At 35.2% G+C, this 24,289-nt stretch overlaps 1 protein-coding gene across 2 annotated transcripts in view; it reads right to left on the bottom strand.

The window, feature by feature from the left end:
• Positions 1–24,289, bottom strand: part of kazna (kazrin, periplakin interacting protein a) — an 814,799-nt gene that overhangs the window by 107,673 nt on the left and 682,837 nt on the right. For both annotated transcript variants that reach the window (XM_030138578.1, XM_030138577.1), the window contains exon 5: positions 12,904–13,095. In XM_030138578.1, the coding sequence (XP_029994438.1) occupies positions 12,904–13,095 (192 nt within the window). The remainder of the gene's footprint in view (positions 1–12,903; positions 13,096–24,289) is intronic.

A 24,289-nucleotide genomic window follows, 5' to 3' on the forward strand; every position in this document is an offset into this window, starting at 1 on the left:
AAAAACTCGATCGCATTGTTTTTTTCATGGCTAAACACTGAAGAAAAAAATCTTGACTAAGGTTCTCATAATTCGTGCATGAAAGGGTTAATTCAATTTAAGATTGTACATCGGGCACACATGTCAAAATCCAAACTGGCTAAAGGCGGCCATACACTGCGATTATTTCAATCGTTGCACGCAGCTCCATCTCAAACTGTGCGAATCAATCGTGAAGTCAGGCTCACGATTCATGTTCTCATACTGTACGGACCGACGCTCGTATGCGACCAGACTGCTCACACTGTAGGACCATACACCAGAGGACGCACCACATGTTCGAGTGTTGTGTCCGGAAATACAACGTTAAAATACCAAGGAATCCGAAAGTGCATAGACGATTGTGTATTGGCGTGAGTCATGAAATGGTAGTGCTAAACAAAAAAACCAATCATTTTTGTTCAGGTTCCACATACTGACCAATGTCATCTCCAGTAAAAATAACAACACAATAACCCATAATTAATGACAACTACAAATTTTCTTTGTGAAAAATTATGTAGAAAAAATTTAAGTGAAAAAAATGACATTACACTGTGAAAATATTAACATTTACAAAACTATTCTTTCACAATAAAATACAATTAAATACATAAATAAAAACAAAGATGAACAACCCGAAATGTGAAATTTTACCAATATTCTGCCTGTTACTAAAGGTTTTTTGCATTTATGGATCCACTGTGATCTGTAGTTGTGTTAATAATAAGAGACGTAATCTTGTAGAAATTGTTCAAATTTTAGTTCCAAACTCCAGACTTTTAACAATATTATGCCTGTTACCAAATGTTATGTAACATTGTGTGGAATATACATGTGTAAATAATAAGTCGAGGCATAATTTTGTTAAAATTGCACTAATTTTTCTAATGAAATTTCTGCTTTTTCAGGTTATTCACATCTTTTTATAATTTTTTTAAATAGGTTTAGCAGTTCAAACGTTGTTGAACATTTTCTGTCTGTAGATACTTTATGTTACCGGTGACTGTTTAGGACATAAAGAGTTAATCCAACACATATAACACAGATCCTGACTGTTAAATTTATGTAGATTTGACACTAGAGGTACATTGTTAACCAAAGACATAAATCTAATTCAGTGTGAAATAAATCAACATTCAGGCGAAGTCTTCTTTTCAAAAAGGCTTTAATTAAAACTGTTGTGTTTAACTGACTGTTACTGGGTTAAGTAGTCTGATGAGCTTTGACGGCATCCACTGTGTGTTTGTGCTTATTCACCTACTGAGGGAAAAGGCCTTGTAGTCAAGGACGGAGCTGCTTTGGGTTACAGTGCAGCGTGAAACAGAGCGGGCAGACTGTGTTTGATGATACATAACTGTCTGCTGCTTTTATTTGAGCGACGCATTGACTTGGACTGCGTCACTGATAGTAATTAGCCAAAGCAGAAATAAGTAATTAAAGACAACAGAGGAGACCAGCTACGCTTTTAAACATCTTTAAACACGACTTTGATGAGGAAGTCGGTGCAGGATCTGAGGAAACCTGCAAACGCGTTTCAGAGAAGAGCGTTTTGTGTCAAACCGGCCTTTATTTTTCTCTACACCTTCACTTTAGGCTTTGGAAATTGACAGAAAATATTCAGTTCTTTGTCATTTCAAGGGAAAGCCAGGAGGGGGTTCAAACAGCTCCAATAGGCAGTTTTCCAGCTGGATGAAGCGCCCACAAGCAACAAAACATAACCTGTAATTTTAAGAGGATGGCAATTACCCACCATTAAAATGATGGTCCTCTCAGGCGCAAGAGTCTGGAGCAAAGACTTTAACACCGAAACCATGTGGGCATCACGCCAGGTGGAGGGATACAGGAAGAGACGACGAGAGAGGAGATGCAAAACAGGACGTCGAACTCATTTTAGTTCAGGGGCCACAGTCAGCCCAATGGGATCTCAGGTGGGCGGGACTAGTAAAATAAACACCTACAGTCGCGGAAAAAATTATTAGACCATCCTTGTTTGCTTCAATTTCTTGTTCATTTTAATACCTGGTACAACTAAAGGAACATTTGTTTGGACACATATAATGATAACAACAAAAATTGCTCATAGTAGTTCATGGTTATCATGTATTTTCTTATATTTAATTCACTGATTATGTCAATGGTCATAAAAGCTCAGGTTACGTTGAGGGATATTAGATCAAAAAACAGAAAAAACTGAAGAAAAAGTGTCGTTTTCAGTAAAATCTATCATTAACTAAACATAAGCCAAGCAACTCCATCCACTGTCTATTTTTCTATCATAATAAATGAACAGTATCTATTGAATACGCATTTTGAATCCATTATATTATGATTAATGACACATTAAAGCTGATTTTATACATACACAGTCGTGGAAAAAATTATTAGACCACTCCTTGTTTTCTTTAATTTCTTGTTCATTTTAACGCCAGGTACAACTAAAGTTACATTTGTTTGGACAAATATAATGATAACAACAAAAACAGCTCATAGTAGTTTAATTTTCAGAGCTGATATCTATTAATTTTCCATGTTTTCTTGATAATAACTAAAACCACTTCAGTTCATACATCAATATCTACAGCATTGTACTGACAAAAACAGTGCTTTTCGACATTCCATGTTTTCTTTCGTCCGTTTTAGTCACATGATCAGTGGTGCAGCTTGCCATTAGGCAAGGCAGGCAGCTGCTTGGGGCCCCTAAGCCAGCAGGGGCCCCCAAAGGACCAACAGACTTGACACAAACAGTCTAAAGAATAAGTTCACTACACAGCGGCAGTGAGAAGGTGCAGTAACAACTAGCTGTCTCAAATTCTCTGAAGGGGCCCCCTGAGTCCAAATTACCCCTCCCCCACCTGTATGTATGTATGTGTGTGTATTTATTTATTTATTTATTTTTGCTTCGGGCCCCAGGGGACCCTTTCTGTGCCACTGCACATGATACACACAGGAGTTAGTACTGGATTGCATAACTATTGTTTTTGATGACCTTTGATGGTCTAATATTTTTTTCCGCAACTGTATAAATAATAATTCAAAGTCAAATTACATAATATGAGTGTGACTTCTTGTCAGGGTTGTGGGTTCGAGCCCCACGTTGGACGGAGTACTTTATTGTGTGTGTTTTTCTTCTTTCCTTCCTCTTTTCTCACTCTATCAATGCTGTTTTCTTTTTATTTCTGAATGTGCATTTGTTATGTTGACATCAAAAGCATAATGAAGCAGAAGAAAAGCACTCAGAGCGCGCAGACCTCTGCCAAGACAGATCTGTGCTCCCCCCACCCCCAGATCACCAACAAAATCATTAATCATTTCTTCCTTGAGCCAGTATCAACATTTCCTGAAAATTTCATGAAAATCTGTCTATAACTTTTTGAGTTATCCTGCTAACAAACAAACACGCAAACAAACAAACACGCAAACACAAAGCAAAGCGATCACAATACCTCCTGGTGGAGGTAATAATGTACCAGTCAGGGGATCTCAAATCTGTACTATGATAAAGCATCAAAATAAAAATATCTGAAACCATAATATAAGTGTGGAAAAGCCTGAACAACCATGTACACCCTGAAATATCTTAAAAAAAAAAAAAAAAAAGTGCAATTTCAACACAAGAAAAGCACTCAGGGAGCGCAGACCTCCGCCAAGAGAGGTCTGACCCGCCCCCCACCACCACCACCAAAATTTAATCATTTCTTCCTTGTGCCAGTATCAACATTTCCTGAAAATTTCATGAAAATCCGTCCATAACTTTTTGAGTTATCTTGCTAACAAACAAACAAACAAACAAACAAACAAACAAACAAACAAACAAGCACGCACACACACACACACACACACACAAAGCAAAGTGATCACAATACCTCCTGGTGGAGGTAAATATTATGTCTCAGCTTATTAAAGAGCCACAATGAAAGAGTTGTACATTGTGCTTTTCTAGTTGTGTTCTTTATTTTTATCTATTAATGCATTTACTTTCTCCTCTTTGTAAACCTTGAGAGATGAGATGTGGGGCTGTGGGGTTGAGACTGGGGTTCTTATAGTTTATATCGTATGCTTATGTTCACTTTGTATCTATGTACTGTGATTCTAACATTCATTCATTCATTCATTTTCTGAACCCGCTTTATCGTCACTAGGGTCACGGGGGTCGCTTGGAGCCTATCCCAGCTACATAGGGGCGAAGGCGGGGTACACCCTGGACAAGTCGCCAGTTCATCGCAGGGCTGAACATACAGAGACAAACAATCACTCTCACATTCACACCTGTGGGCAATTTAGATTAACCGATTAACCTATTAGTGCATGTCTTTGGAGGGTGGGAGGAAGCCGGAGTACCCGGAGAGAACCCACGCAGACACGGGGTGAACATGCAAACTCCGCACAGAAAGGTCCAACCCCCCTTCGACAGGTGTTGGAATCGAACCCAGGACCTTCTTGCTGTGAGGCACGAGTGCTAACCACTGCACCACCGTGTTGCCCAATTCTAACATTCAAAAGTCAAATAAATTTATGTAACCCCCCCCCCCCAAAAACATCAATTTTGTTTCAATTTATGTTAAATTTGGCACATATATCGAGGCAATTAATATGATGACATTAGCACACGTATAGACATGATGACATCAGCTGGATTGATGCCAAAATAAGCTACAATACATGCGAGGGGCGGGGTTTGTTGTATCACATTGAGTTGTGTGTGGCCACTGAACAGCTTTGACTGTTAATATTTTCAGTATAATTCATCCCACAGGCCAGATAAAAACCATTTGGCGGGCCAACTTTGGACCGCAGGCCTTATGTTTGACACCCCTGATGTAAAATAAGTGGTGGAGAAAACAGACACAATGTCCTGCTCCTCTCTCATGTTCTGCTTTTTGTATTCATAGGCTCCAGAAAATCTGCATGTGATTTAGCTGCGAACTGTCAGAACTGAGCGGCTACACAGTTCCTGTCAACCATTCCCAAAGTAAACAGGTATTATCTGGAGTGGCAGAGACCAAAGGAGAGGATGATGCATTTCTTTCACGCCACTTCATCACTCCAGCCTTCTGCTTTTTCATCCCAAACAGAACCACAGGAAAAAAAAAAAAAGAGATGGAAAAAAAAAAACATACATGCACACACACAAAGCCACTCTGCTTCACAATAATTGTTGGTAGCACTTCAATAAAAACCCCCAGGGTGCTTAAGTTCTCCAAATATTGCTCCTGTTCTTTTGGGAAAACACTTTGTCGGAGCATCTGGTGGGATGTTCACAATACGGCAGCCTCGTGAAAACTGGGGGAAATCAAATAGAGTCGACATCTCGCCTCCAATCAATTGCCAGCATATGGAAATTGCTGTAGTTAATGAGGTATTCTCAAGAACATTTGGCCCCCGTTTTTTTGTGCAACAGAAGACACTTTAAAAACCCTGCAATCTTCTCCTCCCGACAACAAATTGCGCTTATTTTCGCTGTAAAATTGTCAGAGGCTACCGAGAATATGGAGAGCTGAAGTCCGATGCACCCAAAAAAAAACATAAATGGCGTTCAACAATGAAAGATTACTTCACCATTTACACAAAGGATGTCGGTCAATTTAAAAACATGATTTTACAAGACAAGAAAGTTGCAGTTTGTTGTCAGGATAGTAAAGTAACATGTAATTTTGTGTGAAAGGATGAATGGACTGCATCTTTCATCACACACAAAGACATCACCAACACCAAAATGGTATATCTGACTTCATTCTTCAGGAGAGAGATAAAAAAATAATTAAAAGTAGGGCTGCACAGTTAATCATTAAAAGATCGCGATCTCGATTCACATATGTATGCGATCTCATTTCTAAACACGGACAATTTGTAAGCATTTTATTTTACGGGCTGCATTACAAAGAATAAATGCCCACAAACGCAGAACCGCCGCCGCCTCTTCCCTCAACCAATGGTAAAGCGTCTTCACGACACATGAGCCTGCTGCTGTCGGCTGTAGTTAAGTGAAGAAAGAGGGAATTACAGCGGAGGAATGACTGCGGTAAAGAGAGTGAAATGGATGAAAACCCCAGTGGTAGTGGTGAGTCACCCACCTGAACTCCTGCCCAGTTAAGGTTCACATTCGGCGGTGTTAATCTCATGTCGGTTTTCTTTTCTGTGGTCCAGATCCTAGTGTGTTTTCATTTTCACTTCTCTGTCTTCTGTGCTGCTGTTATTCTCCTTTTTTTTCCTTTGCTGACGAGGATAACTTTAACCAAGAATCACAAGTCTCACCCTCTCTAAAAATTTTATATAAAAAATATTCCATTGTGACGACTGGGAAGTTTCGTAGCGCTGCAAACTTTCACAGATCAGCTGACGTCGCTTAGCAACTGGGACCATAAGTGCAGCGCTGCCATTAAAAATACCCATGAACCAATCACACACCTTCATCAGCACTGTGGTCAAGGGCACCGACAGGAGATGTATTATGTGTTTATGGAAATCATATTATATTTGTTCCTAAATATATAAAGCCAGAACCCAAACTACTGAATAATAAGTATCAGGCATATTATAGTATATAGTACAGATATGCTTAGGCTAGGAAGATTATTACTGTTAGTAATTATATAAGGAGAAGGGGTGGGAGTTTATAAGTTATGCTTCTCACTCCTTTTCGAATATTTATTATATGTCTTATGTTTAAGTGTTTTGTTTATTTATTTTTTTCAGTTTTGACACTCATATTCGAAATAAATACACCAACCAACCAACCGGAGAATATATATAGATATATAGACTGAAGATATTAACAATCAAGGATGTTAAAATCATTTTAGTTCAGGTTCCACATACAGACCAATATGATCTAAAGTGGATCATATCAGTAAAATACTATCGTGATAACCTATAAATAATGGAAACCCCAATTTTTTTTGCTTTAGTGTAAAAAAAGCTACATTTAGAAACTATCCTTTCACAAAAATTTGAAAAACCTGAACAAATGTGAGCAACCTGAAATGTCTTAAGACAACTATGTGTAATTTTATCAATATTCTGCCTGTTATTAAATTTGTACATCCACTGTGATCTGTAAATTGTAATAGACACATGTGTAAATAGGAATAATATTGTTAAAATTGCACTTATTTTTCTTACGACATTTCAGGTTGTTCATGTTATTCCGATTTTTATGGAAACTTTGTAGATGTACAAATTTTCATAATATAATTCTACTTTTTTCACTGATATTATTTTACTGGTCCGGCCCATTTGACATCATATTGGGCTGAAAGTGGCCCCTGAACTAAAATGTGTTTGACGCCCCTGGACTAGAGGATAAACTGAGGTTTCAAAGACAACTGTCCAATTTAGGCTTAGCATTTATAAGTACTTCCATATTAACTAATTTGCTGGAGAGTTTCATGTTTGGTCTGTTCTAAAATCATCTGGGCCTTTTGGGACTTAGTGATAAAATATCCTTCAGTGATGAAAAAAAATAAAAAGAAAGAAAGTACAAGAATATTACAGCCTCTGCCCATTTTATTCAGAATTTAATGGGTTTGTTCTGTGCTTTAACCTTTCCACTGAGTCTCATGAAAATCTGTGCATAATCCTGCAGACAAACAGAGATAAATAGGAACACAAAACTCCTTGGTGGTAAAAAAAAAAAAAAAAATGGTTGGGCAACGATGCATTAAAAAGTCAAATGTTTTCCCTATGATATAAAACCTACACCAACACTAGAAAACAAAGACAAACTAATTCATCTTTATTAACATCCTTATCTATATCTACCAATATCTGTTAACTGATTTCAAAATATTTCACCACTGACCCATTATCTCTTTAATTTCTTTATTTTTTTCTGTTGTGAGAGCTCATTAAATACACAAAACTCCACTGTGCAGTCTGAATATAGTCATTAGGTATTAAGAAGTCTCACTTTGAACACTGTCATCATTAAAATAAACCAGCACAGCCTAAATATTAACACTTTTGTCCACAAGAACAGCAACTGGGCTCTAAACGCATTTCAGAAAAGCAAAACAAAACAGGAAAATGAGACAAAATGGGATGACTTATGTGTTTATACTGTGGAAATAACTGGGAATATAGCTGAGGATAACGCCAAAATGAACCGCCTGCTACCTACCACATGGACCGAACTACAGGAGCTTTAACTGTTGTCGCTCTTTCATAGCTCTGCCTTAAAAAATAGTATCTGTGGAGTCGAAGCAGCCGCATTGTCAGTTTATGAAGATAGAGCATGACAACCATGGATGAACAAAAGGCCCGGGAACAAGGCGCTGCCGCTGCGAAGGCTAGATCATGTGGAAAATAACAATAAAAAGTATAAATAATTCAGAAATCGAGCTGCAACTGCTACTGAATGCAGATTTTTTTCAGGTAAGGTCAGTCTGGTCGCAGTCACTTCCATGTGAACTTTCTCCAAAAAACAAAATAACAGTGACTAAAGCTAATTTCCTGTTGTCCTCTAACCTACTCAATCCAAACAGATGACCAGATCCGTCCTTAACGTTTCTAAGCCGACCAAAGAGCCTCTTTATAAAGCTTTCATTAGGTGGTTATTACTGTCGCTGTCTGTGGGGGTTCACAGGGTTTGGCCTTCATTTAGAGACCTGAGTCCTACACATGAAGGACAGGAGGACATGCGCTATATGGACAGAAGTATGTGGACACGTTGAATTCAGGTGTTTCTTTTCTAACAGGGGTCTGACCTACATCAGTCGGAGAACCACAGATGCTTAAAATCTTCGTTTTCAGGATCTTTTCTTTTTGTCTGTTCCTAAAGTTAGAAGTGAACAGGGGATAAAGGCCTTCAGGTTTGCGGCCCCATTCACCTGGAACGAACTACAAAAAAACCTGAAACTTTAAGATTGGTTTCGTTGGACACTTTTAAGACGATGTTGTATGACTTAGAGAGAGAGACATCGGGCTGCAGATGTTTTGCCTGATGCACTTTATCTTCATCCTGTGGGCAATTTTTTTGCAAAGTTGACTTTGGAAGGTTTGACTTGACTTTGTGTTTTTATGTATTAAAACCTTGTTTTCGTTTTATGTATGAAAGTTTGTGCCTGTAACTATTTAATGTACTGTTGCCTGTCTTGGCCAGGACACTCTTGGAAAAGAGATTTTTAATCTCAATGAGGTTTTCCTGGTTAAATAAAGGTAAAATAAAAATAAAAAAAACGGGACTGGGATACAAAACAATAATAATAAATGTCATAATATAGTTTTATATTGGGATAAATACCATTGCTTTGGTTAGTTTGGTTTAAATTGTTATCTTTGCTTCCAAAATTCTTTTTTTTTATCCATGGCTATGATTTTAAATGTTCTTCCTCTAAATTTCTAAAACGTTTTTCATGCTCTGACTGTAAATAACAATTTTCTAAAACAAATCATAAAATTTTAAAGCAGTGTATGATTTTCGTCATTAATTTTTCATCAAATCTGTAAAACCCCAGTTATATCCTAAGTATCACGAATCCATAAGTCTTTCCATGATTATGCCGTGATTCCGTGGTTGTTTACAAACAGAGCCGGTAGGTCACTCGGGCATTTTCGGAAATTTGTCGCAACATGCATTGTGGGAAGTGGAGCTCCATGCAACCACATTATGGCCATAGCGATAACGAACATGGAAACAGCTTCATTGCCTCTCTTCTTCCCATAATACATGTCGCGACAAATTTCCGAAAATGCCCGAGATACCTACAGGCTCTGTTTGTAAACAAATGGACTGTTTAAGGTGGAGTACACTCCAAAATTGTTCACAATGAGGGAAGAGATTCAGGTGTGCAATCACGAAAACACTTATGAATTTGAGAAACTTAGGCTATGACTGGGGTTTTACAGATGTGATGAAAAACTGGTGATGAAAGTCATACGCAGGTTTAAGGAAATATTGATGGTTTTATCTCAAATCCTCGTGAACAGGACATCTTACAGCTGGAGACATGATGTGGCCCAATACTTTTGTCCATATAGTTTATAATCATCAATATTTCCTTAAAGTTTAATGGGAGATTTTACTTCCTAAATGAGATGTCAAGAGTTGTGGTAGAAAATTATCATTTACAGTTTCCAAGGCAGAACTTTTAAATCATAGTCATGGATTAAAAAAAAAAAATCAATAATAATTACAACCATTGGAACCAATTTCTACCATAAATAACCATCTCAACTATATGGACACAAATATTGGGAAACATCACGGCTACAGTTCGTAACATGTTCTGTTCATGCTGATTTGAGATAAACATCAATATTCCCTTGAAGTTTAATGAGTTGTGGTAGAAAATTATTTACAGTCAAAGCACGAAAAATATTTGAGAAATTTAGATGCAGAACATTTAAATCATAGTCAAGGTCAAAAAAACAAAATCAATGCTGAGAAAAATTCAGTAAAAACATCTCTGAGGCATTTTGGAAGCAAAATAATAAACCAAACTAACCGATGCAATGATATTCATCCCAATATAAAACTATATTATATAATTTGTCATTATTGTTTTGTATCCCAGACCCCTGTTAGAAAAGAAACCCTTGAATTCAACGTGTCCACATACTTTTGTCCTTATAGTGTAAGTATTGGTTTGATGTGCATTCTATTTTACTTGGCCACGGTCTGTTTTGTTTTTGTTCGATTCTTCCCCCCCAAAAAAAGGCGTAGGCTGTGAGTGTCAAGTAAAATGTCACTGCAACAAAATCCCCTGACAGCACATCATGCGTTTGTCTGATACCAAATGGAGGTTTTGTGCTTTGCCTCGTTCCACGGGCAATAATTCTGTGTGAAAAGAATGATTCAGTGCTGTGCTGATGACATCTCTGCTTGATGCCCTGCAATCGTCTGTGCACTGCCTGGCACAACTGGTTCATTACTGTGCACAGCCTGTGTGAAGCTCATATGTAAATGTATTCTCATTCTGCACATGCTCGTCTATAAAACAGTGTGTGGACGTCGGCCATAAGCACTGAGGAGTGTGTATAATGTCCTGGAAATAACAATTATGAGCCTTCTGCATATAGACCCTCTAAAGTACTAATCATAAGGACCTGAGACTATAATAATATATGGAACAGCACCCACAACTGGTCCAAGGCCTGTTGTCGGGTAATGGTTGGTGATTTAATGATGTTATGGGATGAGAATTAGGCCACAAAATGATTTAATCTGTGTCATTTGTCAAAACAAATACAAAAAATTATGCAACACATGTGTGTGTGTGTGTATATATATATATATATATATATATATATATATATATATATATATATATATATATATATATATATATATATATATGAAATGAGCGGCCATTTTTGTCCAAAAAAAAAGCTGCAAGTAATGCATAGAACTGTGTTGAAATAATGCTAATCCATTTGTGCACAGACTACTGATATTATTTGACAGTGGAAGCTCTATTTTCAGAAATGGATTTTGAATAGCTCGTGTATGTGAAAACTTTTGCTGATGGACGGACGTGACAGTGGACGGACGTGACATTACCCATGATGATCTGGTCAGTACCAGTACTTCATTCGTAATAAACTTACATACTTACTATTGCTAATTCTCCTCTTATTCATAAATGTTAGTATTGAGGATCTAAAACAATAACAGCTGACACAAAAACACAAAATGTGTCAGTGGACGGATGTGACATGGTTGTTACAGATCCCATCATACTGATGCTCGGCAGCCATGTCACCGTTTCCACAAATGATCCCTGTGCAAAAACTAGGATCAGAATTATTTATTGTATAGTTTATCATTCAACTAAAGAGTAAATAACAATATGGAATTGTTATTTCTTTATAAAAATGCTTATTATTAGAAAACTGTTGATTTAAAAAGTGACGTGTGACATTCTTAATGTATGTATTGGCGTAACATAAGCCGGATGGATCAGCACCATACTCCATATTGCAACCTGCAAAAATAAAACGCGATATGTAGTATATAATATTGTAAGAAAAACTGGGGAATCTAATCACTGTCACCAGTCACAAGTGTTTGCTCCTGGAGGATTCTGTTGGGTTTCTGTAAATTTGATTTGATTTTGATTTGATACAGCGTTTTGTGACTCTGTCTGTGAAAAGTGCTCTATAAATCAAATTTACTTACTTACTTACTTAAAAGAATAGAATATTTGTTTTTCAGGTAAATTCAGTTAAAATATAACTTGGCCGTTTGTGACATGAAAATATAGCATTAATTGTGATGAAATTGGACATTTTTGAGCTGAAAACATAGTTCATATGACCATCAACATGTTGCAACAGAACTGAAATCCTGTAAATTTGCAGAACTTGCATTTACCAACACAGAGTTCCTTTGGGGATTCACTTTGATTGATTTCTTATGCACAAAGACAAATAAGACCTCTAAGCAAATTTTAGCTGATATTTATATACACATGTATTGCCTTCACCCATAAGGAGCTGGGACAGGTTCCAGTGACCCCCCTGACCCTAGTGAGGATAAAGTGGGTTCAGATAATGAATGAATATAGTACAGAGATGGTCTTTCATATATTCTAGTGTATCTTTATGTGTGTATATATATATATATATATATATAGTCAATATTTTTAAGTATATATTTTCATTATAACTTGTGTGATATTTGTATATGCAGTGTTTTTTTCCACACATTTTACATCACAAGACCTTGAGGAAGCATCAAAAATATGATTTCTTCAGCTGAAATAATAAACTATTCACAAACGGCGGCTGAGCTTCTAAACTTTTGACATATTCAACCACATGATGACTTTGTGGACAGACTCAAGGCCTTCCATCTCCTGCAGAAGCGGTCTATATTTAATGACGTGAGTGTTTTAAATAGATCACACACAGCCTGGTCGGGGTGGTGGAGGTAGAGGTGTGTACCTTGCAGGGCCTCCTTGGCTCGGTCCAGCTCCTGCTCCTTCTGGGCCAGCTGCACTCGGAGCTCGGTGGCGGAGAGGACGTCGGCGGAGCAGCCTCCCTGGGTCTCCTCCAGGTCTTTACTCAACATGTCCTTCATCTGTCGCAGCAGGTGCACCTCCTCCTGGAGCTGGGCCACCTCCTCACGCAGCAGGACTACAACACATAGACAGGGGACACGATTAGAACCATATGCAGTTGAAACATGTGTGATTCTGATTTTACCCAACAGCCCTAAAAGTGAACCAAATACAAGCTAACGTACAAATATTTTTAACAGATACCGGATGCATGAAGTAAAGTAACTACAAAACTGCAGAATATCCACAAGAACAGCTTCATGTTGGAATTTTCAATTGCGACCTTTTGCTTCAACAGTAACAACAAATGTCATGACTCTGCACTTTAGCTCAGAGCAAATACTGTTTCTTTTCATTCAATGTCCTTATTTTAGCATAAGCCTCACTTATTCATACACACACAAAAAAACACACCTCTGAAAAGCCTTTGTCTGCAGCAAACATACATACAACAATAAAAACACGTGCATGGTAAACAAAACTTTCACAGGTCAGATTCGCCATGAATAATTACTACCATATGTAAAGACTATTAGTCAAATACAGGTTACAACAAAATCAGAATGAAAGGTAAGAATAAAAGCAGTAGAAGCGTCTTGAGGAAAACAGTTGAACAATAGAAGATGAAAAGGACACAGCAAGATGAAATATGTGCATGGCCTTAAAAGACACACATAAAACTGAACTAAAAATGTTGTAAAGGTTAAAGTCAGTATTTAGTGTGACCTCTGACCCCAGGATAAGAAGCAACACAAACAATTATAAAAACATCTGGCATGTGTTGAATGAAACCTGGTAAAAAACAGCAGAAAAGCAATGCAATAAATCTCATATTGTCTGAATAAAAGGGTGAAAGACATGTTAAGTGTAAAGGGAGGTCATATTAAATACTGTGGTTTACAGAAGCTGTTGAATGAAACCTGATTATTTTGTTAAATTTGTTGATTATTTCCTTCTTTATCCTGATTATCTTCCTAATATTTACTCATTTTGTTGATTATTTTATTCATTTTGTTGATATTTTCTGTTCATTTGTGCTTCATTTATGCCATAAACCTCATATTGTCTGATCAAAAGAGTTAAAAGCACGTTAAGTGCAAAGGGAGGTCACACTAAATACAAACAGTGTTGTTTTTTTCCATGAAACTTTAGTTTTTCCTGCTGATATGATAAAATTTAGAACACCTAACTACCACTTTGGTTTGTAGAACCTCTTTTTTTTTTTCCTTGAAACTTTAGTTTTTTCCTGCCGTTCATACTTCACATATATCAGATTGGACCTAAATACACAGACAAATGCATGTGTGTGGACATTAGAACTGTAATAAACCATCAAACAGAATGTTGGACTAAGACTTTTACACAGGTACTCACAAATAAATGTATGTAATAATAGAAATATCAATAAGGTGTAGCCAAAAAGGACCACAGTATGTATTTAGTGCTACTTTAATAATCTGACCTTAATGAATATCAATAAAAACTCCTTCAGTTCCTCTAAGGTCAGACATTAGCTAACATTAGCTAGCTTAGCACACTGTTATCAGTAAACTATGAAAAATATGTCTGAAACCAGTCTTAGTTGTGTTTTCTTTATGTAGTTACAGTATTTTTTCAGCCTTGAATCATTCACAATAACCAAACTTAAAGGAAACATGAATAAATTAACACCTAAGCTTAAAAAAATGCTGAACTGTCTTTGTTTGCTAACATCTGTGTGCTAAATGAGCTAACATTAGCTTAGTTAGCATCTTATGCTAGGGTTTTCATCATTGTTATCACATCAAATTTCAAGTTGTTTCTTTTGGAATATATTTCTGAAAACATTTAAAACACCATACGACCACTTTGGTTTGTAGAACCTCTTTTTCTCTGTGAAACTTTAGTTTTTCCTGCTGTTCATAATTCACATATATGAGATTGGATCTAAATACACAGACAAATGCATATGTGTGGACATTAGAGCTGTAATAAACCATCAAACAGAATGTTGGACTAAGACTTTTACAAAGGTACTCAAAAATAAATGTATGTAATAATAGAAATATCAATAAGGTGTAGCCAAAAAGGACCACAGTATGTATTTAGTGCTACTTTAATAATCTGACCTTAATGAATATCAATAAAAACTCCTTCAGTTCCTCTAAGGTCAGACATTAGCTAACGTTAGCTAGCTTAGCACACTGTTATCAGTAAACTATGAAAAATATGTCTGAAACCAGTCTTAGTTGTGTTTTCTTTATGTAGTTACAGTATTTATTCAGCCTTGAATCATTCACAATAACCAAACTTAAAGGAAACATGAATAAATGACCTCTTAAGCTTTAAAAAAATGCTGAACTGTCTTTGTTTGCTAACATCTGTGTGCTAAATGAGCTAACATTAGCTTAGTTAGCATCTTATGCTAGTGTTTTCATCATTGTTATCACATCAAATTTCCAGTTTCTTTAAGAATATATTTCTGATAACATTGAAAACACCTTACTGCCACTTTGGTTTGCAGAACCTTTTTTTTTCTCCTTGAAACTTTAGTTTTTCCTGCTGTTCATGCTCACATACTGTATATGAGACTGGATCTAAATACAGAAACAAATGCACAGCTTCAATAAACTAACTAACATGCTAGACCAGGGGTGTCAAACAGGCAGCCCGGGGGCCAAAATGGGCCCACCAATGGGTCCAGTCCGGCCCGCGGGATGAATTAGTGAAACACAAAAATTACACTGAAGATATTATCAGTCAAGAATGTCAAAATAATTTTAGGTCAATTCCATCTACAGTGGGTCAGACCAGTAAAATACTATCATAATAAACAATAAATAATGAAAACCACACATTTTTTTTTACACTTTGTTTTAGTGTAAAACAAGTAAAATTACACAAAAATGTTAACATTTACAAACTAGCCTTTTACAAAAAATGTGAAAAACCTGAACAAATATGAACTACCTGAAATGTCTTAAGAGAATTAAGAGTAATTGTGCCAATATTCTGTCTGTTATTAAATGTTTTGTGTTTTTGTAGATCCACTGTGATCTGTAAGTTGTAATGAACATGTGAAAATGAGAAGCTGAGGCCAAATAATGGCATAAATTGTTAAAATTGCACTTTTTTTCTGAAATAAATTTCATTTTGGTCATGGTCGTTCATGTTTTTCTACATGTTTTTAAACGATGTAAAAAACTTGATTATATAATTTTACTTTTTTCACTCTAAAACATAGAAATTAGACATACAAATTTTGGAATTGATATTATTTTTGTATTATTGTGTTATTATTTTAATTATCCGGCCCACAACAGGTCATATTGGGTTGTATGTGGCCCCTGAACTAACATGAGTTTGACACCCCTGTGACACCCCCTAAGACATTTACACAGGACTGTTTCTACTCTTTCAAATAAACCTGAAATAAATAAATGAATAATTGCTAGTATAATGATAATAAATATCTAACAGGTGCAGTAGCTTAGCTCCATGACTGTAGAAACGTGTATGTGTGAAATGCAAAATTAATTTAATATCACCATAGGAGGTTACGGTTTCATTTGTGTTTGTGATAACTGCAGGGCCAAATTACTGTTGGTAATAAGCATCACAGGGGTAGGTGAGATCTAATAGAGGAGCAGACAAGACACATTATAAGGGAATGTGCCTTTGAAGCTGCACTGTGTCGTCAGCTGAGCGGAGAATGCATCGAATATTCAGACACTAATAAAGATCCACCACCGACCAAAACCATCTACTGATCTAAGATGTTTAATACCTGTTGATCCACTAATCCTACCAATCCACGGAAATAATTGGTGTAAAATACAGTTTGTCATCTTTTCATGCTCATCAGATATGACCCATATGGACGTTCAGAGGCTCCGTAGTTACCATGGAAACACCGTCATCTTCTACAACATTGATTCACCAGTAAAACCCATGGAGTTAGATCAATGACAGTGGATGGAAACACTGGGTTTATATTCAGTTTTTGGTAACACTTTATAATAAGTAGACACTATGAAGCATTAGTTAAGCATGAACAAATACTGAATTCATTATTTATAAAGCATATTTCTGACATGAATACTTATTAGTATATGGTTCATAAGCACAGTTATAAATGTTTCACTCATCATTCATAATCATAATCATTCATTCAATCATGCAGTTTGTTTTAATAATCTCATGAGCTTCGTCTTTCCTTTGTTAGAATAACTGAGCCTTTAGGTATTGCCAACCTTTAAATCTCATTTGTAAATGTTTTATATGGCATAGCTAGTCCACACTTTAGATGAGCTCACACCATATACTTAATTAATGAGTAGTAAGTGCTTTATAATTACCTGAAATAATGAATTCCAGTATTAAGAACTGTTTATAAGACATCTATTGGAAAATAAATGTGTGAGTTAGTATAAAATACACACTAAAATATTTAGCAACCATTAGTACATGTCTGAATAGTGTATGTGTGAGCATAAATGCACATCAGAACTGGTTTGTAAAGGATGCAATACTAAATTTTTAAATGCTGAATCCATAATTTATAAAGTATGAAAATACAATCATTAAGCATATTGTAGATGAGCTTATTAATGATGAGTAAAACATTTATAACTGTGCTTATAAACCATATATTAATGAGTATTCATGTCAGAAATATTTTTTATAAATGATGAATACAGTATTTGTTAATGCTTAACTAATGCTTCATAGTGTGTACTTATTATAAAGTGTTGCCCAGTTTTTTTTTTAATATCTGTATTCTGTCCCAGGTACATTTTGGGAATCAAAGTAAATATGCATGGCAGAGAGTTTCATAAAAATAAATGCTGTTGCAAAATGGCTGGTGATTTATGTGTTTAAATGGGCAGGTTTTGCACATAAAACAAGTGGACACGAAACACATGAAACCTGGATTGAGGTTGCTGATTCATGAAAAACCCACATGTCTGGATTAGAAAAACCACTAGGATTGACACATGTAACACAGTGTCTTTATTTATAGCGCTATATAAGACCATTTACAGCCATGTTTTCCGATTAAATGCACTGACACCTAGACGGTTTTTAATGTCCCAGTTTTTGTCCTATTTTTGGCCCTGATATTTTATCAAAAATTAATTAATTATGGGATGGCTCAGAGCACGAGCATAACTTTTTTTTGCATACATCTGAGGTAATCAATAGGTACATCCTGGGGGGAAATATGTCTAAATTTACCTTTAATTATTGGGTCTAAAAAGCTGGAAAAGTACCAGGTACCAAAATGAACCCAGTTTCATGGAAAGACCCAAATACCCTCATCTTGCACCGTGAGATTAACAATATCAGGCAGATGCAGCCCTCTGCGTTGTTGTGGAGAGGAACTATTTTAGAGAGTGACATAAGTGATTTGTGTGGCATTTTATGACAACTGATTGTTTGTATATAATTGTTATAGCTGTGTAATTGTTTGAGGGTTGTTTTTTTTTTTTTTTAATATATATAATTGTTTGAGTGTTAAAAATGGTTCATTGAACATGTTTGTCCATCATATTGTGACACTAGATTGTTTTGGAAATAGTTGTATTAAGTTTTCCTAATAAAAAACACTGTAGGTATTGCCTGCATTTCCATTTAAATAGCAGTATAAACCTTTGTTATTTGCCAAATTTGTAATTATTGATTTGAAGTTTTCTATTTATATGTCCATTCTAAGCTATGAAAATGGCTCATTTGACATGCTTTTGGGTAAAAACAGTAAAGAATATAATTTTTTCCTACTCAAATGTAATGTTTTTTGTGTGATTTTAGGTCCAGTGTGTTAATACAGCATGTCAAATGGAAAAAACAACAACTGTACAATCACACAGGAGAGGTTGTGCTGAAAAAAATAAGACCAAATAAGGTACGGTAAACAGTGTTTTGATGAGAGATATGAAGGCAAAATCTAAAGTATTCAAAAACGGGTAAAATACACTCATTTTCCACAGGGCTACAAAAGCCACTTTTTCTACGGTTTGATCTAATAACCTTTGAATTCACTCTGAGCTCTTATGAACATCTACACCAGGGGTTTCAAACATGCGGCCCGGGGGCCAAATCCAGCCCGCCATAGGATCCATTCCGGCCCGTGGGATGAATTTGTGAAATGCAAAAATTACACTGAAATATTAATCATTTTAGTTCAGGTTCCATATTCAGACCAATTCAATCTCAAGTGGGTCAAACCAGTAAAATACGGTTATAATAACCTATAAGTAATGACAACTCGAAAATTTTCTTTGTACATGTAAACATTTTTATGTAATTTTCCTGTATTTATACTAAAACAAACTACCATTTCTCATTAAAAAAAAGAATAACCTGAACAAGTATGAACCTGAAATGTCTTAAGAAGTGCAATTTTACCAATATTCTGTCTATTATTAAATGTTTTGTGTATTTGTAGATCCACTTTGATCTGTAAGTTATAATGTACATGTGTAAATGATAAACTGAAACACACAACTGTTAAAATTGCACTTATTTTTCTTAAGAAATTTCAGTTTGTTTCTGTTATTCACATTGTTTTAAAGGATAGTTTGTAGATGTAAACATTTTTATAATGTAATTTTACTTTTCTTCATTCTAAAACATGGAGAAAAGTTTGGAGTTGACATTGTCCGTATATTATTATGTTACTCTTTCACTGCCCCGGCCCACTTCAGATCAAATTTGGCTAAATGTGGCTCCTGAACTAAAATGAGTTTGACACCCCTGATCTACACGATTATTGAATGAAATACAGGAAATATCAGATTTTCATTAAAAAATACAAAAGGCAGAGGATGATATTATAATAAATAGTGATAAATCACTTGGAAAAGACAAAAAAAAAAAAAAACATTGGGAGTTGTGACAAAAACAGTTGTGGGTGTTTAAGGGTTAAAAGACCTCCTCAGCGGCAAACAATATAAAATGAAAACATCGGCTCAGAGAGAAAGAGAGAAAAAAGAAAAGATAGTTCTGGCTGAAAATGTTTCAAAGCGCCAGCGACAGAAAAGGGGATCATTTTTAAAGCACAACGCACGACAAAAACACCACGCTTCAGTTTCTCAAGTTAAACCTCTGAAAGTCTAAAAATATGTCTTTCTTTTTGCAGAGGGAATGCGCTTGTCAGTGAACATATGGAGAGTAATTTATATGACGATGAGTGGAACCATTCAGCTCCATTTCAGACATCCTCAGGGCAGAGTGGAACGTGGGGAGGGCCAGGAAAACTGTTCAACCTTCCCCATCAACCGCATCCCGCATCCCCATCAATAAATCAACCTCATACTTCCATATCACAGCTCTGATATTACCCTGGAAAATAAATCAATAAATGGAAGCACTTGCCATCACACATCGACGAATTAAACACAGAATAGGGGTTGAAGTTTTGGATTAAGAATAGGATCTTTTTTTAGCTTTTCTGACTAGATTTTAAGGTTAAGGTGAACTCGCTTTATTTTCTCAGCAGGGAAATTCAGTCTCATTTTACCTAATACACCCAGGACCTAGCATTAGCATTAGCTTTGTTTATTTTTAACAATTCTACGTCTATTAAATCAGTGTGTTAATGTGTCTATTTTATGTTGTTGTTGCCCTTCCCTCTTTTACATCATTTTTATTTTATTATGACTTTAAGCTCTGATATTACCCTGGAAAATAAATCAATAAATGGAAGCACTTGCCATCACACATCGATGAATTAAACACAGAATAGGGGTTGAAGTTTTGGATTAAGAATAGGATCTTTTTTTAGCTTTTCTGACTAGATTTTAAGGTTAAGGTGAACTCGCTTTATTTTCTCAGCAGGGAAATTCAGGCTCATTTTCTTCATTTTAATACACACAGGACCTAGCATTAGCATTAGCATTAGCAATGTATATGTTTCCAGATTCTACCTTTATTAAATCAGTCATAATGTGTCTATTTTATATTGCTGTTGCCCTTTCCTCTTTTACAAATTTTTTTTATTTTATTCCGACTTTAAGCTCTGATATTACCCTGGAAAATAAATCAATAAATGGAAGCACTTGCCATCATACATCAAGAAATTAAACACAGAATAGAGGTTGAAGTTTTGGATTAAGAATAGGATCTTTTTTTAGCTTTTCTGACTAGATTTTAAGGTTAAGGTGAACTCGCTTTATTTTCTCAGCAGGGAAATTCAGTCTCATTTTACCTAATACACACAGGACCTAGCATTAGCTTTAGCATTAGCAATGTATATTTTTCCAGATTCTACCTTTATTAAATCAGTCATAATGCGTCAATTTTATGTTGTTGTCGCTCTTCCCTCTTTTACATAATTTTTTAATTTATTATGACTTTAAGCTCTTATATTACCCTGGAAAATAAATCAATAAATGGAAGCACTTGCCATCACACATCGACTTATTAAACACAGAATAGGGGTTGAAGTTTTGGATTAAGAATAGGATCTTTTTTTAGCTTTTCTGACTAGATTTTAAGGTTAAGGTGAACTCGCTTTATATTCTCAGCAGGGAAATTCAGTCTCATTTTACTCATTTTAATACACACATGACCTAGCATTAGCATTAGCAATGTATATGTTTCCAGATTCTACCTTTATTAAATCAGAGTCATAATGCGTCTATTTTATATTGCTGTTGCCCTTTCCTCTTTTACATAATTTTTAAAATTTTATTCCGACTTTAAGCTCTGATATTACCTTGGAAAATAAATCAATAAATGGAAGCACTTGCCATCACACATCGATGAATTAAACACAGAATAGGGGTTGAAGTTTTGGATTAAGAATAGGATCTTTTTTTCATCTTTTCTGATTAGATTTTAAGGTTAAGGTGAACTCGCTTTATTTTCTCTGCAGGGATTTTCAGTCTCATGATGCCCATTCTAATACACACAGGACCTAGCATTAGCATTAGCATTAGCTTTGTATATTTTTAACAATTCTACGTCTATTAAATCAGTGTGTTAATGTGTCTATTTTATGTTGTTGTTGCCCTTCCCTCGTTTAACTAATTTTTAAATTTTATTCTGACTTTAAGCTCTGATATTACCCTGGAAAATAAATCAATAAATGGAAGCACTTGCCATCAGACATCGACAAATTAAACAGAGAATACGGGTTGAAGTTTTGGATTAAGAAAAGGATTTTTTTGTTTGTTTTTATCTTTTCTGACTACATTTTAAGGTTAAGGTGAACTCACTTTATTTTCTCTGCAGGGAAATTCAGTCTCATTTTACCCATTCTAATACACACAGGACCTAGCATTAGCATTAGCATTAGCTTTGTTTATTTTTAACAATTCTACGTCTATTAAATCAGTTTGTTAATGTGTCTATTTTATGTTGTTGTTGCCCTTCCCTCGTTTACCTAATTTTTAATTTTATTCCAACTTTAAGCTCTGATATTACCCTGAAAAATAAATCAGTAAATGTAAGCACTTGCCATCAGACATCGACTTATTAAACACAAAATATGGGTTGAAGTTTCTTGTTAAGAATCGGATGTTGTTTTGTCTTTTTTGTTTGTTTCTTTTTTTTTTCTGTCTGGATCAAATTCTACGATTTTAAGGTTAACGTGAACTCACTTTTTTTCTCAGCAGGGAAATTCAGTCTCATTTTACCCACTTTAATACACACCAGACCTAGCATTAGCATTAGCTTTGTTTATTTTGAACAATTCTATGTCCATTCAGTGTGTTAATGTGTCTATTTTATGTTGTTGTTGCTGTTCCCTCTTTTACATCATTTTTATTTTATTATGACTTTAAGCTCTGATATTACCCTGGAAAATAAATCAATAAATGGAAGCACTTGCCATCACACATCGACGAATTAAACACAGAATAGGGGTTGAAATTTTGGATTAAGAATAGGATCTTTTTTTTTTAGCTTTTCTGACTAGATTTTAAGGTTAAGGTGAACTCGCTTTATTTTCTCTGCAGGGAAATTCAGTCTCATTTTACTTATTCTAATACACACAGGACCTAGCATTAGCTTTAGCATTAGCATTAGCATGAGCAATGTATATTTTACATTTAGAAATTTAGAGGCAGAACATTTAAAATCATAGTCATGGTTAAAAAAAAAAAAAAAAAAAAAAAAAAAATAATAATAATAATGATACTTTTTTTTTTTTTTTACCACAACTAACAAAGAAAACAAAACAATGCCAGATGTCATAATATAGTTTAAATTGTGATTAATATCATTACATTGGTTAATTTTATTTCGCCTGTTATCTTTGCCTAATGGTTTTTACATAATTTCTTTCAACATTGATGTTTTTTTTTTTTTTTTTAGAACATTTAAAATCATAGTCATGGATAAAAAAAAAAAAAAAAAAAAAAAAAAAAATGTTGAAAGAAATTAAGTAAAAACCATCTCTGAGGAATTTTAGAAGCAAAGATAACAATTTAAACCAAACCAATCTAACCAATGCAGTGATACTTATGACAGTATAAAATTCTATTATGACATTTATCATTATTGTTTTGTATCCCAGACCCTTGTTAGAAAACAAACACCTGAATTTAACGTCTCCCAATACTTTTGTCCATATAATGTAAACGTAAAACCAAGGTGAGAGTCTTTTACGTTGATTACAGCTCCTTTCAGTTCTGTTCAGGCTCATTCATAATCCACAGCGACGCACAGATTCAGCGTCGACCCCGTTACTGTACCCAGATCAGATGTCGGCCTTCGGAACAGTTCCTTTGTCGCCGTTGTCATTAAATTCAGTATTTGTGCTATCGCTTGCACACATCCAGTCACATCAGTTCAGCTTTTAGCGCCACACAATCCCACGTGTCATGTTACTTCATCGTAGGCAGCATTTTATTCACATTCTCAAGGATTTTCCACTTGCAAGAGAATATGGAGTTATGTGTATTTGTGCTGTTTGACTTTATAACGTCATGTCTTTACTTTGACAGAAATAACAGAAAACAGTATAATGTTCAGATGTAGCTTTTGTATACGTGGTTAGCAAAATGTTTCAGATGAATAATTTTAAAAAAGTGCATTATTACAGGAACGAACACCATTAAATCAGTGTCAACACGTATCATTTCCATTAATATAGCTTTTTATATCTTAAGTTTACATAATTTTCATCTTGTTTAATCCTTTTTTTTATGTTTTATGATGTCCTCTTATTTTTTGTTGGCTCTTTTACATTATTTAAATTTTAGTACGAGTTTTTAAAAACATTTTTTTTGTCATTTTCATCTTGTTTAATCTCTTTTTTTGTTTTACATTTTATTACGTCACGT

Source organism: Sphaeramia orbicularis, chromosome 7 (assembly GCF_902148855.1).
Source record: "Sphaeramia orbicularis chromosome 7, fSphaOr1.1, whole genome shotgun sequence".
Lineage (NCBI taxonomy): Eukaryota > Metazoa > Chordata > Actinopteri > Kurtiformes > Apogonidae > Sphaeramia > Sphaeramia orbicularis.